The sequence below is a fragment of the Stegostoma tigrinum genome, chromosome 16 (genome assembly GCF_030684315.1).
Source record: "Stegostoma tigrinum isolate sSteTig4 chromosome 16, sSteTig4.hap1, whole genome shotgun sequence".
In the NCBI taxonomy this organism is placed as follows: domain Eukaryota; kingdom Metazoa; phylum Chordata; class Chondrichthyes; order Orectolobiformes; family Stegostomatidae; genus Stegostoma; species Stegostoma tigrinum.
The window spans coordinates 10,302,821-10,320,095 of record NC_081369.1 but is presented as its reverse complement, the minus strand read 5'-3'; the positions used below and the strand labels follow the sequence as shown (position 1 = coordinate 10,320,095).

General features: G+C 39.3%; 1 protein-coding gene across 2 annotated transcripts in view; it reads right to left on the bottom strand.

The window, feature by feature from the left end:
• Nucleotides 1-17,275, bottom strand: part of amfra (autocrine motility factor receptor a) — a 74,936-nt gene that overhangs the window by 40,858 nt on the left and 16,803 nt on the right. For both annotated transcript variants that reach the window (XM_048546441.1, XM_048546440.1), the window contains exon 2: nt 757-849. In XM_048546441.1, coding sequence (XP_048402398.1) covers nt 757-819 — 63 coding nt within the window. In that variant the 5' untranslated portion in view covers nt 820-849. The remainder of the gene's footprint in view (nt 1-756; nt 850-17,275) is intronic.

Sequence of the window (17,275 nt, the reverse complement as noted above, 5' to 3'; positions counted from 1 at the left end):
CTAGATCTTAGACAAATGAAAGGAGATCTCCTGAGGCATAAGATGCCAAAAAGAGGGCTGACAAGGTAGACACAAAGTAGATATTTCCCTGTTGCGGAGCAATTATAGATTTAGGCTAAGGGATTGCAGAATTACAACAGAGATGAGGAGGTGTCACTTCATTCAAAGAGTCATGAATCTCTGAAATTAACTACTCCAGTGTGCTGTGAACATTAAGGCATTGAATAAACTTGAGGAGATAGATAGATTTTCAATTAGTAATGTGTTGAAGGGTTAGGAGGAGCAGACTGGAAAGTGGAGTTGAGACCAAGATAAGATCAGCGATAATCATACTAAACGGCAGAGCAAGTTCGAGGGCTGAAGTGCCTACTTATGATCCAAGCTCTCATGTTCAACCTCCACCTCCAGTCCCAGCTCCAACCCCTGCCCTTGTTCTTCTCTTTCTCCCTGACCCAACCTCATTCTTTATCCACTTCCACCCTGCTGCCTCAGCACCTGCCTCCATTCCATTCCTCATGCTTTGCTGACCCTAAGGAACTGAACTAATCCCCTTCCAAGACTTCCATCTGAACTAATCCCACATACTCTGTCAACCATCTGCCTCAACCACCGCCTCCTGTTCCTTGTCTTGGCCTCCTCCCTCCCCCTGCTCCATCCTCGACACTCATCCTCCAGCCCCACCCCATCCCTGAATCCATTGATTGTTCTTGGTTGCCAGCATACCCACATCCTTTTAGTCTTTAAAGTGACCTTTACCTGTCTCTCACTGACCCGCAGTGTTCCGAAGACCATGTACTGGATCATCTTGCCAATCAACATAAGAAAACAGCAGGCTGTGTTCACTAGCACCTGGAAAATTAAACAAATATGTTACTGAGTAAAATATTTTACTAACTGTAATATGCCAGACAGTCAAAGTGAACAATTTTACAACAAGCTGACAAATAAAACTGACATAGCTACGCACTTGGTTATTGTGCTTGCAGTGTAAAATAATGAATTTCATTCCAATATTACAATATAACCTTCAAATCCTGAAGTAATGCAGAAACCAGCCAAGAAACTGAGCATTAGTGTCATAAGACAATCATGCAGGTGAATGGAAAAACTCACGATCTTAGAATCTTAATCCCTCAAAATGTAAAAAGCAAAGAGATGTCAAAGTCAAAATACCATTTCAATTTAAGTAACAGTGAGAAAAGGGCACGCAAGCTCAAACTAACAATGGCAATCAAATTTAAATTTAAATTTAATGTTGAGAAGTACTACAGCCAACAAAACAGTGACCAACAGTTGTAATAGACTTCCAAGTTAGATTTCTGGAAGCAAAAGAATTTCAAAATCATAAGTGTAGGAGTTGGGATGTACAGGACATCGGTGGGGCGGAGTACTGTGTCCAGTTCTGGTCATCTTGTTGTAATAAGGATAATATTAAAGCTGGAGAGGGTTCAGAAGAGATTTACCAACACGTTGCCAGGAAATGAGGGTTTGAGTTATATGGAGAGGCTTGACAGGCTGGGATGAACAGACTGGGTGACCTTACTGAGGTTTATAAAATCATGAACGGTATAGATAAGGTGAATAACAGGTATCTTTTCCCTAGGGTGCAGGATTTCAAGATTGGGGGAAGTTTTTAAGGTGAAAGAAGATATATTTAAAAAAAGATATGAGGGAAGTTTTTTTTAGCATACACAGATGGTGATTAATATGTGGAATGAATTTCCAGAAGTAGTGGTGGATGTGGATCTGGTTACAACATTTAAAAGACATAGATAAGTACATGAATAAGAAATGTACAGAGCAAAATGGGCCAAGCACAGGAGGAGTTCAGTTGGGGATTGTGGTCAGCATGGACTGGTTGTCCCAAAGGGTCTATTTCCATATTTTACAACTATGACTCCGAGTACGGAAGATTTGCTTCTCAGAGAAGCTAACAACTTCCTTTAGATACTACCTCAATATGTCCCCCAGTTAGCCAGGTTTTGAATGGTACTTCCCTTGGGATGCTAAGCAATGCAATGATGGAGAATAATCTCTTTCACTGCATTCTTGCTCTCTCAGTGTCAAGGCTTGGAATGTAACAAAAAGTGTGGAGCTTTGGGAGCGCTAAAGCAATACCCTGTAAACCAATTTGACGATTTTGCCATCTTAGCTCGAACTAGAAGAAACTATACTTTTCATAAGCAGATGACTCAAAAGAGCTTTTCAATCAACCAAATATATTTGAATGCAGCCACCATTGCATTGTAGGAGATGCAACGTCCAATTTACTCTCAGCAAACTACATCAAACAGCAATGTTTAACCTTGAAGAGTTTGATTTTGTCATATTGATCAAGATAAATTTTGACCAGGACAACAGGGTGACTTTCCCTGCTTGCGGCTGAAATGAAATCTTTTACACCTAACCAAACAGGCAGATGGGACCTCAGATCTGCTTGTTCTGTACATTAATGACTTTAATGCAAATGTATAAGGTATAATTAAAGTCTGCAGATGACAAAATTGGTGCTGTTGATAATAAGGAGGATGGTCTCAGGATACAATCTAATATTGATCAGTTGGTAAATTTGACAGAGTAATGGCAGCTGAAAATTGATCCTTTTAAGTGTGATATGACGAATAAGAGAAGGATTTAGATAATGATGGTAGGTCCCTCGGCAGTACTGAGGAACAAAAGGACCTTGGTGTATAAGTCCTTAGATTCCTGGAGGTGTCAGCACAGGTAGATAGGGTGATGAAAGCAGCATATGGGATTCTTGCTTACATTACAAGGTAAGAACAGAGATGTTTTGTTGCAATATTATAGAGCATTTGTTAGGCCAAAGATAGAATACTGTGCAGTTCTGATCGCCATACAATCAAAAAGATGTGATTGTATTGGACAGGGTGCACAGGAGATTCACTAGATGTTGCCTGGGATAGAAAACCTCAGATTTGAGGAGAAACCAGATAGGCTGGGTTTGTTTCTTTTGGAGCAGAGGCAGCTTGAGGGGGAATCTGAATGAAGTATCCAAAAATTATGAGGCACGGATAAGGTAGATCATGAGGTACACCCACCAAAGAAAATATTCGAAGTCCAGAGGACACAAGTTTAACATAAGGAGTAAGTAGTTTAGAGGAGATCCGAGGAAGATATTTTTCAGCCAGAGGGTGGCAAAATTATGAAATGCCTAAGAGGGTGGTGGAGGCAGGTACACTCAACATTTACAAGGCCAGGTCACTGTAGGGTATGAACCAAATGCAGGTCAATGGAATTAGTATAGTTTGGTGTTTATTGGTCAGCATAGATATGTTGGGCCGAAGGGCCTGTTTCTATGCTGCTGACTATGACTCTGTTAGAACCTCATTCAAGATACAGCACTCCTAAAACTGCATTCTCTCAGTTCAAATCTTGGAGCAGACTTGAAGCCGGCACAGAGAGTCAAAACAAGGAGTGGTCATCATCAAGTCATGGATTACAAGCTGTGAACTATAAAGGGAAATCAAGCAAACAAAATTACTACTCCAAGAATCAGTCCTGAACTAATCCAGCAACTTACACGCCGATTCTAGTTAGGTCATTGCAGCACTATTGCAGAGAAAATTAAAATTAATTTCACTCTTTCAGCCTGACAGTGCACACAGAAAAATGGGAAGAGGAGGTGGATGAAGAGAAAAGCTAGCAAACATGATCTACCTTGTCCGTGCCTCATAAATACTGAAGAGAGAGGTTCAATGTTTCCAATCAGCAACTGCATCTTAAATTCCAGAATCACAAAAAGCAGAGCTAGATTTTGGAGTATTATAATTTCCAAAAGATAGGGAAAAAGACCTCAAGAAATTCAAGGTATAAACATTTTCCACAGTAGTGGAATCCCTTTGGCATAGTTCACTGTGCCTGAAGTTGGCAGATTTGGTATTACAGGCCTAAAACTCTTGCCCTCAAGGATCTGGTGCACTGGTGTTCTTTGTAATGACTGACAATACAAGAATCCCAAGTTTTATCTGATGAATAATTCAGCATACTGATTGGTAATCAGATTTGCATAATATTTGTTAAGTGTCTGTCAATTTGAAAGCAATTTGCATGACTTCTCTTTATTCTGTTACATGATCTCTGTATTACATCACAAATAGCTGCATCAACTGGCTATCAGGAGTTAGCAGCAGAACGTAAACGGAAATACAAGTGTGAGTAAGATACTCAAATTTGTTTGTTTTATGGACATCAATCCTTCAGAAACACATTCCAATACTTCAATACATTCATGGTTAAAAAGGTATTTTTGGTTACATTTGAAACTAGCTGACAATGCTGAAATCTAAAATTTAAAATATCTAACCTATTTTCTATCTAGGTTCTATTTTGTATGTGGTTTCTCAGCAGGTCTTATAAGAAGACTGTTTGTCCTACTTACACTGCTTCCTCTCAATTAGCCAGAAATTTAAACCCATTTTTCAAAATGTTTACCAATGATGTTTTTGATTCAGCTACTAGGAAATAGCAAAGCAGGTGTTGATTTTCTTGCCTAGTGCATAGCCTTAGAATGGAAAAACAACGGATAGCTGACCCAACAGCACAACAAAACTTAGAAATTCACATGATGGGGAATTTCACTTCAATTTTATTTTTAACTGTGGTATTAATGTAAAAGAAAACTAAAATCATGAACTTCCTGCCTCTCGCTGCAATGAAACTGGTACCACAGTTTCAAATTGTGTGCAATAACTGGGGCCAGGGTAGCATCCATCAACTTTGTAACAGGTAGAAACGTTTTTAAAAAACTCAGCAAAAATACATTTAGAATTGTTCTGTCAACTCCAACAGTAGATCTCTTAGAAAGCTCCATGTTTTTCTAAGGTAGCCCACTTGATACAGTTGCCAGGAACAAAATCTGCATTATAAGCAAGGTAACTGAGCACAAGTTGACAACTGCACTATTGCATTCATTTCACTGGCACTTTAACAATATTTGACAATAATTCAATCTGCAAGTTAATTTTATTACAATCAATGGACACAGGTGTGGCCACCATAGATTCATTATAGCACAGATGTCAACTCATTAAGTTCACACTGGATCCAAGTAGAAATTATGTACTCTGTCTTCAGACTTTGACTCGTTGGGCCAAATGGCCTGCTTCCACTCTGTAGGGATTCTATGATTCGACCATGACTGCACGTTCCTCTGCAGAAATTCAGAAACACTTACATTACTGAAAGAAGTCACTCTGCCAGTTGTATCTACACCTGCCTGAAAAAAAAATGAACCACACTAATTCCATTTTCCAACCTCCTTGGAGGTTTTGGGACTTCATGTGAATATTCAGACAACTTTTAAATTAATTGAGAATTTCTATCTCTTGCCACCTTTTTAGGCAGAGCTCCAGACTCCTATCATTGATTAAGAGGAATTGAGGCGAAGTGAGTAAATGACCTTTCTAGTCAATAGACAATAGGTGCTGGAGTAGGCCATTTGGCCCTTCGAGCCAGCACCACCATTCGTTATGATCATGGCTAATCATCCACAATCAATATCCTGTTCCTGCCTTACCCCCCTAACCCTTGATTTCACTATCTTTATGAGCTCTATCTTTCTCTTTCTTGAAAGTATCCAGAGAGTTGGCCTCCACTGCCTTCTGGGGCAGAGCATTCCAAATATCCACCACTCTTTGGGTGAAGAGGTTTTTCCTCAGATGGTAGTCAATATTCCCTTGTCAGTGATTCCTCCAAGTGAAACAGGTCCTTTCAATCAACACTCCTGGCTCTTCAACCTTGTACGCCTGAAACAAATCACAGCTGCCTCTGTTCCAACGAAAACAAACCTAACTTATCTAACCTGCCCTCATAACTGCAATTTTCTAGTCCTGCTAACATCTTCTAAAAATCTAATCTAGTGCAATTACATTCATTCTCGAACAACTTGACCAGAACTGCATGCGTACTTAAGCTTTGTCTTGTATACACATGGATGTTTGTGCATACACACGGTTCCTGAATAATCATCCTGCTCTTATATTCTATTCTACTCTAATAAATCAAAGTATTCCATATGTGTCAAACATTACCAATCTGTCCTGTTTCCTTCAGCAATCTGTGACCATGCATTCCAAGCTCCCTCACCTCCTCTACACATTTCAGAACCTATTTATTACATAATCTTTTGCCCTGTTTGATCTCTCCAAATGCATATCTCACTTCTCATTGAGTTCCAATTGCCAATTTTCTACCCACTTAGTCCGTTAATATACTCCTGCAGTACACAGCTTCCCTCTCACTATCAATCACACAGACTTTTGTCTCACCTACAAATTTCTTGATCATGCTTCTCTCAACTTAAGTCCAAAATGATTAATAAACACACATAGAACAGGGGCTCTGTACTGAGCCATGGGGAACCACGTTAGAACAGCCTTTCAGTTACAAATCTGTCATCATTGCTGCTTCCTGTCACTCAGACAATTTTGGATCCAACATGCTACAATTCTCTTGAATACCATGGGCCTTTTTGAGACAAAGAGAAAATACAGCACGTGGAACCCTATCAAAAACCTTACTAAATTCCATGTAGACCACAACAATTTAACTGCATTCATCAATCGTTGTGTTAATTTCTCAAAGAAATTCGATCAATTTATTCAAGCATTATCTTCCTTCAAGAAATCTGTGCTGACTGCACTGAATTACTACATTCATTTTAAGTTCTATTATGAAATTTACCGACAAGACAAAAAAAATTGTGTGGTCAAGTGAGGGAAGCTATAGGCTGGAGGAACATATTTATTTTGTCTCAAAATTGATTCCAATAATTTGCCCACTACTAAAATTAGACTGAACTGGCCCGAGATTATTTGGTCTATCCCTTGTTCCCTTTTTAAACAATATGAACAACACTGCAATCCTGAGCACCACACCTGCCTCCAATGAGGATTACAAAATTATGGTGAACAAATTTGCTATTCTCACCCTTGCTTCATTACAGTCTGAAGTAAATTTTACCAAGTTCTGGTGAAATACCCACTTTTAAGGATGCTTATCACTTCTTTCCCCATTCATCATATCAAAAATTTTATCCTCAACAATGTCTGGATTATCTTCTCTTTTGTGAAGACAGACATGAAATTGTCATTAAGAATCACACCGACATCTACCAACTTTATGCATAGGTCAGTAATAGTAACCCAAAGGTAACCTCAGTCAAAATGCCCCTGGGTTAGCAGTCCATCTTCCCTCAAATTTTCTTACCAGCTACATGGACCCGAGGCCTGCGCACAGTAGCAACTTCCAGAACCGCAAGTCAATGCAGCACCAAGCTACCTATGCTGAACATGCACGGAACATCAAATAGCCATGTGGACGAGTGAGAGCATTGGTAGCACTAATCATAACGATTGAGGTTTACTGCCATATCAGGGCCAGAAGTGTAGTTTCAAGACTATCACCTTGAATTAAGGGAGGGCAATTATGAGGACATGCAAGCAGCGTTAGCTAAAATGGACTGGCAATTCAGGTTAAACAATAGGTCAATAGAGACGCAATGGCAAGCATTTGAATTGATATTCCAGAAATCACAACAATAATGTTCCAACAGATGATAAAAATTCTAAAGGAAGGACCCAAAATCCACGGTTAACCATAAAAGTGAAAGTGTCTCAGGCTCAAATAAAAAGGTACTAGATTGAGAGGCGACCTGATAGAAATTTATAAAATAATGAGAAGTATAGATAGAGTTAATGGTAGTTGTCTTTTCCCTAGGATTGGAAATCCCAAGGCTAGGGGACACATTTTTAAGGTGAGAGGAGAGAGAATGAAAAAAAAACGTGAGCCAGAATTTAGTTTTTTACCCCCCACAGAGGGTCGTTTGCATGAGTAATTAACATTATCAGCAAGTGGAGGGTATGGGTACAATTACAATGTTTAAAAGATATTCCAATAGATATGCAAACAGAAAAGATTTGGAGAGATATGGACCAGGAACAGACCAGTGGGACTACTTCAGATTGCGATTATACTCCTCATAGACTGGTTGCACCCAAATGTCTGTTTCTGTGCTGTATGTGTCTACAGATCTATGATAGGTGGCAAGTCAGATGATTGTGAACAGGATATCAAAACAAAGAATTATTCAAGGATTAATGAAGGAAGACTAGAGCATGATAGTCAGTTAGCCAAAAATATGAAGAGGTAGGAAAAGTTCCTTCAGATATTTAAAAAAGGTTACATTAAGTATTGGCCCTGTATAAAATGAGTCTGGGGAATTAGTAATAGAGGACAAAGAGATGGCAGATGAATTTTTGATATTTTGCATCAATCTTCACTACTAAGGATACAAGAAGCATCCCAGAAATAGCTGTGAATCAGGAATCTAAAAGGTAGAGAGGAACATGGGAAAATTACACAATTTCCAAGAAAGCAGTAGCTAGTGAAATATCAGATCTGCAAATTGACAAGTCCCCAGAAACTGCTGGGTTTAATCCTACGGGTCTTAATGTCATAGCCAGTGAAACAGTCGATACATTGATTTTAATTTTCCAAAATTCATTAGATTCAGGGAAGATTCCTTCAGTTTAGAAAATGGCTCATGTAACTCCTTTATTCAAAAGCAAAGGAAGGCAAAAAGCAGGAAACTACAGGCGAGTTAGCTGAACACCTGTCATAGGCAACATGTCAACTATTATTAAAGATGTTTTAACGGGGCACTTAGTTTTATCAGAGGGCAATAATGTTTAACCAATTTATTGGATTTCTTTTAAGTAGTAAGTTGCATACTGTTGATAAAGGAGAACCAGTGGATGCACTGCAATTAGATTTCCAGAAGGCATTTACGGGATGCCATATCCAAGGTTTTGCAGAAAACAAAACCTTATGGGTAGGGGCTAACATATTGGCATAGACACAAGACTGACATGCTGACAGGAAGCACAGGAGGAATGAATGGGTCTTTTTTAGGCTGGCTGGATGTCACAAATAGTCTGCTACAGGGCTTGGTGCTGGGTCCTCAACTCTTCACAATTCCTATAAATACTTGAATGAAGAGATCAAAAAATTGCAGCTAAATTTGCCTATGACACAAAGATAAGCAGAGAAAGATAGTCATGAAGGGGACTTAAGGAGTCTAAAAGGGATATAGGCAGGTTGGATAAATGGGCAAACATTTGACAAATGGAGGATAACGTGGTGACAAGTATGAAATTATTCTTTCTACCAAAATGGACAAAGTATATTTTCTAAATGGTGAAAGGCTGCAACATTCTGACATGGAGAAATCTGGATGTCCTTGTGCATCAATTATAAAAGGTTAGTCAGCAGACAGCCAATCAGGACAGACAGTAGGATACTACATTTTATTCTGAGGCAAATTGAATGAAAGTGCAGGGACATCATGCTTCAGTTCTATGGAACATTGGTGAGGCCATTTCTGGCATACTGTGTATAGTATTGGTCACTGCTATACTGAAATGTGTTAATGTATTGAAAGCAGTTCAGAGAAGGGTTACAAGACTAGTACTTGGAATAAGCAGATTACCTGCAGGAAAAGCTGGAAAGGCTAGGCTTGTATCCTCTGTGGTTAAGAGTCAGAGGTGACTTAATTGAAATACACGATCCTGAAAGGATTTGACCTGGTGAACACTGAAAGCATGTTTTATGGGCTATGAGCCCATGTTCTCAGAATGTTAGCTTGGACCTCTGGATTCTGAATCAAATGTGCTTATTACAACACCAACTCCGTCCCTCTACATTGGAGGAAAAGATCTGGGAACTTCACTGCAAACCTCTTGCTGGAATGAAATCCATCCACTGATTAGCTCTCTGATGAAGGGTCTGGGCACAAAACGTCAGCTCTTGTGCTCCTGAGATGCTGCTTGGCCTGCTGTGTTCATCCAGCTTCACACTTTATTATCTTGGATTCTCCAGCATCTGCAGTTCCCATTATCACGGATTGCCTGTTCATTCCGCTAATTTTGCATCAATCTTGTCACTGTCTCTTTTATTTCACGTGATGACTTTTGTCTGTGTTCAGTGCTATAAAAGTGCGTTTGAAAGTCCTTGTATATCACATCTAAAGTAATAACAACAACTTTTTCTGTTACTTTAAACATAGCTGCATGCAATTCTATAGTGACTTCCGTTTATTGACCCAAATTTTCTCAGTGACTGTTATTTTTGTGGTGGATTATTGCTTCTAGAAGATTGCCCATTGCTGATGTTAAGCTGACCAATTTGACCTATCCTAACACCCATTTTGAAATAAGGGTGTAATATTTGCAATTCTCCAGTTCTATGGTTCCATCCAGAGTCCAAATCTACACAGCTGAAAGCAGCAGTACTCCAAGAATGAATTATTTTGGATGCTAGAAATATAAAAACTTGGTGAATGTCTACTGGTCTCTCCTGTGTACCATTACACCTTCACTCAGCAATTCAATTTCAGGGTTTGACCTGGTTACCTCATTATTGCTTGTTTGTAGTGCATGCATGTCAGTAGTAGTTTTACTAACACACCAGTTCTAGAAAGTACCCTTTTGATTTTTTTCTATTAAAATAGTTTTTTTTCCCTTTGAATGCAGTTAGGCTGAAATGCAAACCATGATTTGACTTGTATCATTTCCTTAATGCTTTCACTCTCTTTTTGGTTCATTCTAAAGGCACTTAATACAGTCTAAGACATTTTTGTCAACAGCTGCATGTTTCAGTGACCCTCAGTTGACATTTGAGTGAGTTATAGTTATAGTTGAGTGAGCATAGTTAAATACATAGGTAAGTAGATTTGGAAGATCCTAGGTTTGCTTTCCAGTTTACACTGTGATAAGCTTATCGCAATTGTAATGCATGGACAATACAATTGTCCTTGAAATGAGAAGGAGGAAATTAGGCAGGCCTCCCATTCTTTGGTTATGTGTGTACTCTTTAGCAGCAGATGCTTAAATAAAAGCTGCGAGCCAGGGTGCCTAAAGTTGACGGAAATATGACTCAGCAATACTTGGCACCATTGGAAGACAAAGGTATAAAAACACATACTAAAAACAAACTTTCTGAATTGTGTTCATGAAATGTCACCAGGGAATATTTTACAAAATATAAACAGAAGCAGCACTTGGGCATGCAACATCTGAACCACGTGCTGAGTTATTTATGCAGCAGGATGACTATTTTACATAACATTTCAGTCCCGAACGTATCCTCTACATATACAGAGCTGTTTACCAAGGACAGAGCAGATGTGCTGAATTCATTTGTGTTTAAATGTGGTCAAAGCATTCATTGTTGTGGGAGGTGAAGATATTACAATGCTGGAAAACCAATTAGAGTCAGAGTTGTACAGTGGTGTTCAGCACACTGTTTTAAAATTTAGCCTGAAGTTAGTTATCAGACAGGCAGAAACTTTGATAAAAAATACCCATCCCTGAAATACATTTTGCAGCACACATTCATATTCATCCAATTTATAATTGATTCTGCATTTGAATCAGTTCACAAGTTTAATCTACAAGTACTAATATCTGCTGGACAGTGTGCTGGAACTGTAGACCCTACTTTCATTCTTGCATCAGAATTTGCGCCTAGTTAGGTTGTCTTTGTTCAATGAAATGCAATTCGTTCTATAGAATGTTATTATCTAGAGTTAGACAATAAAGTGCAGAAGCAGAAGTGGACTATTTAGCTCATCAGATCCATTCTGCCTTTCAATATGATCATGACAGATCTAATAAACCTCATCCTGCCTTTTTTATTTGTGGGATGTAGACTTTGATGGCTGGCCAGTATTTATTGTCCATTGCTAGTTGCCCTTGAGAAGATTACGTTGAGCTGCCACCTTGAACCTCTGCAGACCACCTGCTGTAGGTTGATCCACAATGCCATTAGGGAGGGAATTCGAAGATTTTGACTCAGCGCCAATGAAAGAACAGTGATATATTTCCAAGTCAGGTTGGCGATTGGCTTGGAGGGGAGCTCGAAGGTGGTGTTCCTATGTATCTGCTGTCCTTGTATGTCTGGATGGTTGTGGGTTTGGGAGGTGTTATCCGAGGGTCTATAATGAATTTCTGCAGTGCATCTGGTGGATAGTACACATTGTTGCGACTGAATTTTGGTGGTACAGCGAGTGGGTGCTTGTTGATTTAGTACCAATTAAGCAGGCTGCTTTGTGCTGGATGGTATCAAGCTTGAGTGTTGTTGGAGGAGCATTCATCCAGGCAAGCGTGGAGTATTCCATCACAATCCTGACTTGTGCCTTGTGGATAGTGAACAGACTTTGGGGAGTCAGGAATTGAATCATTCACCATAGTATTCCTAACCTCTGGCCTGCTCTCATAGCCACTGTGTTTACATGGTGAGTCCAGTGAACTTTCAGGTCAGTGGTCACCTCAAGGATGTTGATAGTGGGGGATTCAGATGGTGACACCATTGAATATCAATGGACGGTAGTTAGAAGCGTCTCTTAGTGATGGTCATAACCTGGCATTTGTGAGGCACAAGTGTTACTTGCCACTTGTCAGTCCAAGCCTGGGTATTGTCCAGATCTTGTTGCATTTGAATATGGACTGCTTCAATATGTTTAGCTGCTTTATTTATAACCTACCCATCTTAAGTGCAGAGGTAGTGACATTCACTGATGATTGCACAATGGTCAACACCATTTGTTCTCCACAGAAACCGAAGTATTAAGGCCCAGTCAACATGGAACCTTGGACTCATCAGTGACAAGTAACATTTGTGCTGCACAAGTGCCAAGCAATGACCATCTCCAACAGAAGAGAATCTAATCAACATGTCTTGACACTCAATAGCATTACTAATGTTGAAATTTCCATTGTCAACATCCTGTGGACTGCCATTGACCAGAAACTAAACTGCACTAGGTATGTAAATACTATGACTACAGAGCAGGTCAGGAGATAGGAATTTTGTGGCAGGTAACACACCTCTTGAATCCCTAACGCCAAGTAAAAGGCACAAAGTTGGAGTATAATGGAACACCCTCCACTTATCTGAATAGGTATAACTCCAAGAAACACAAAAAGCTCAACTCCATTCAGCCTAAAGCAACCCTGCTTGATTGCCGCCATCCACAAGCTTCTGTATTCACTCTCCAAGACCACTACATTAGCAGAAGTATTTTATTCACGACTGCAATGCAATAACTCACCCTAGCTCTTTTCACAGCAACTTTCAAATCCATGGCTTTTATCACTGAGGGCCAAAGCAAAGAGGCATGGGGATACCACCACCTCCAGGTTTCCACTCAAGCATGCATGAACATTGCAGTTCCCTCACTATCAGTGTCATATGTCATGCAGTGCTGTATGACACATATGACAGTGAGTCAAAATCCTAGAAATTCACTTCCTAACAGAATCAATTGGAATATTGGGATCTGTTCTAGTGCTACAGGCATTATGTAGCACTACAGAGAAAATGCACACATGATTCCAGGAATCAGGTACTTCAGTTCCCCAGATAGATGCAAAAGTTTGGATTGTTCTCTTTGGAGAAGATTGAGAGAGGATTTCATGGACATATTCAAAATCATGAGGGGCCTGAACTGCATAAATATGAGGGAAGTCTCTCTGGTGGAAGAGAATGGGATTTTAGGCAATTAGAGTCAGAGTAATACAGCATGGAAACAGACCCTTCAGTCCCACTTGTCCATGCTGACAAAGTTTCCCAAACTGAACTAGTCCCACTTGTCTGTATTTGGTCCATATCCCTCTAAACTTTTCCTATTCATTTACCTACCCAAATGTCTTTTAAATGTTACAACTATACCCGCATCTACCACCTCCTCTGTCAGTTCATTCCACAAAAAAACAGCCTGTGGAAAAAAATTGGGTCTTTAAAAAACTGTTCACCTCTCACCTTAAAAATATGCCTCCTAGTTTTGAACTCCCTACTCTAGGGAAAAGACCTTTGCTATTCATCTTATCTAAGCCCCTCATGATTTGATAAACTTCTGTGACATCACCCCTCATCGTCTCATGCTGCAGGGCAAGACATACTAGCCTGCCAAGTCTCTCTATTACTCAAACCCTCCAGTCCTAGCAACATCAGGGGCAAAGCTTTCCTGAACCATCACCAATTTTATAATATCCTTGCTACAGCAGGGTGAACAGAACCATACACGGTACTCAAAAGGTGGCTTCACCAACATCTGGCACAACCTCAACATGACACCCAAATCCTACACGCAATGGTCTGAGCAATGAAGACAAATGTGCTAAACACCTTCTCAACCACCTTGTCCAACTGTGATGCAACTTTCAAAAGAACTACGCATCTGAACTCCTTGGTCTCTCTGTTGGACATCACCACCCAGGGCTTATCATTGACTGTATACATGCTGGCCTTGTTTGTTTTACCAAAATGTAATATCTCACAGTTATTCAAATTAAACTCCATCCACCACTCCTCAGTCCATTGGTCTAAATGATCTAGATCCCTTTTGTAATCTGAGATAATCTTTTTCACTGTCTACTGTATCACCAACTTTGAGGTCATCTGCAAACTTACTAACCCTGCCCCTGAAATTCTCATCCAAATCGTTGACATAAATTAGCAAAAGCAGCATGAGAAGACATAAGGAAAACACATTTGCACGCAGCAAATGGCTAAGATCTAGAATCCACTGCCGGAGAGCAAGGCAGAGGCTCTAACCTCCTCTTGCCTGAAGTTACCCCATACCCCAACTCAAATTCTCCATTCATAAGAATCCATACTCTTTCACAAATGCTGTACTGGCCCCTTCTTTCACCTCAACACAGCCAATAGCCCTGCTTTCAGCAGCTTAGACCCTATTTTCCACAAATCTTTTCCCACCTCCCTCTCCTTGAAGACCTGAGACTAATCCCCAAGTTCTTTTATTTAAATAGCAACTCTTTTTGATTGGACTATTATTTGGTCTTAAAGTGCTAATCAATAATACCAACTTAAATTGGCTAGTCTACCATCTACCATCTTTGATGTGTTGGGGCACAAGTGGGGACAAAGAGAAAACAGAGAAATGGAAGCAGTGCAATGCATTCATATAGCATGGAGGATAAGTCTGTAAAGTTCAAGCCAAACTGAACCTTTGCATCAGACCTCGCAATTTAATATTTGAACTGCAGCAAATAAGGACACTGTCTGAATAACTTTAGTTCATTAATAGAAATTAGAAGGAGAGACCCATTACTGGAGACTGGGATTCTTCCCACTCATATATATAATGCTGCAAATCAATACTTTGTTGCGCAAGGTAGTTCTGATTGAGTAAATTGCAGTTTCCCCAGGTGTTTAATGGACTGAATAGTCAACCTGACCAGAAGGAGGGTCACCAGACTTGAAATGTTAATTCTGCTTTCTCTCCACAGATACCGCCAGACCTGCTGAGTTTCTCCAGCAATTTCTGTTTTTGTTTCAGATTTCCAGCTTGTGGAGTTCTTTGTTTGAGGTAAAATGAGTATCTGTGTCTTAAACCCATCACAATATATCAGCAGACAAAGCCAATAACTACAGTAATCTGGCATTTCAATCATGAAAACTACTCACTGAGGTGTTGCTTTCATTAATTTGCACCATTTTTTCATTATACCAAACAATACGAACAGCTCTTAAAACTAAATGATAATGTCTCTTAATTAAATGGTCATTTTACCAGATATTGGAGAACAGATAATCACAGCCATTTATGGTGGCAGACTTGGATTTCTTAATTTACACAGTACATTTAACTGATCTTGGAGCACAAAAATATTTTGTAATTACTTTCAAGAATTTATTTAGCCAACATTAGCAATAAATAAATTGAAAATTGTCAACCATTCAAGGATTCATCTCCACGCATCAGCTACTTTTTCAGGATACTACTGGCATCACAGTGCTCAATTTAGCACAGTTATACACTGGCTATATAAAACCCGAGAAGTTGAACTGCCTATTAATTTTCCTAGAATAGCTTACCAACCTAGAATAGCAAAGAGTAACCACGCCAATTATCCCATTAGATAACAGTTAACACTTGACACAATCACTGACTCTATCCGATTGACTAAAGCTCCAAGGAAACTTCTGAATAGATGTCCCCTAATTGTCAATGGCAATTTAAAATTATGAAACATTTAAAACTTTTGTGCACAGATTATTTGATTGCTAGAATTCATACTTATGCACAAAACCTTCAATTCTGCCCGCTGAAGATTTATAGAACAGAAATTGGCCCAGTCCACCTATGATCTCTCAGAAAGAACTATATAGTCAGATTCCACTTCTCCTAATATGATTTTATTAATATTGTTTCAACACTCCAAAATTTGGGTATTTGAATCTACATCTTTGCTTTGCTAAAATGTTTTATCATTGTGGGCTTGACCTCTCCGTATCCTTCCTTCCAAAACACCCCCCACACCTACATTAGTGAACCAGAGGGGTTTTCTCAAGAATCAGCAATGATTTCATGATCATCATTATCCAATCCCAGTCTTTCACCTGCTGTGGGGCATTTGAATCTGGGTCCCCAGAACATTATTTGAGTCTCTGGATTAATAATTCAGTGATAATACCACCAGGCTATCACTTCCCTCTCTGCCTAATTCAGGAACTTACCCATGTTTTCTTTCAAATGAAAGCTCACCAAACTGCCCAGTTTTTCCTATGTCACTTGAAAATGTTCGTACTGTGTAAAGCAAATATAGGCCGCTGATGTACAGTGTCTTGAAAACAGCAAAATAACACTGACCTGACAGGCATTTTAGCTACCCTGCCATTCCAAAGTCTCAAAGTTCCCTTTTAAATAGTATGATTGTGTGTGGGAACCGAACTTAATTTCAAGTCTAGCAATGTGGTAACTTATGAAATGCCTTTGAAATTCCAAAAGATTTCCTCACAAAGACAAATTGAGTGTTTGAAAATCACAACTTTAAGTGAAATAATTTGTGTGGAGCATGCTGTAGAAATCAATTTTAAAACCAGAGTTAGACTCCTGAGGACAACAGCTGCGTGAAAAAATAAAAGTTGAAACACAATGCCTTCGTGTGCAGCAAAAGAGAACAAGGAAAGCTCGGAGACATCCTGCTTGCAGAGAAGTATTTAAAGAAATTTATAAGTTTCTTAGCAATTGTACCATGCAGTTAATGTGCAATATATCAGAAAATTCTTCCAAAAAATTAAGGCCACAGTAGCTCCTCTACTAATAGATAAATCTAAAAATAAACAAAAACCAAAGTTTACTTCAGTACCTAAGCATTTAACTTATTTAAATAAAAGCAAACACAATACCCCAACTCTAATAGCACACATGGGGGGAGTCACTAATGATGCG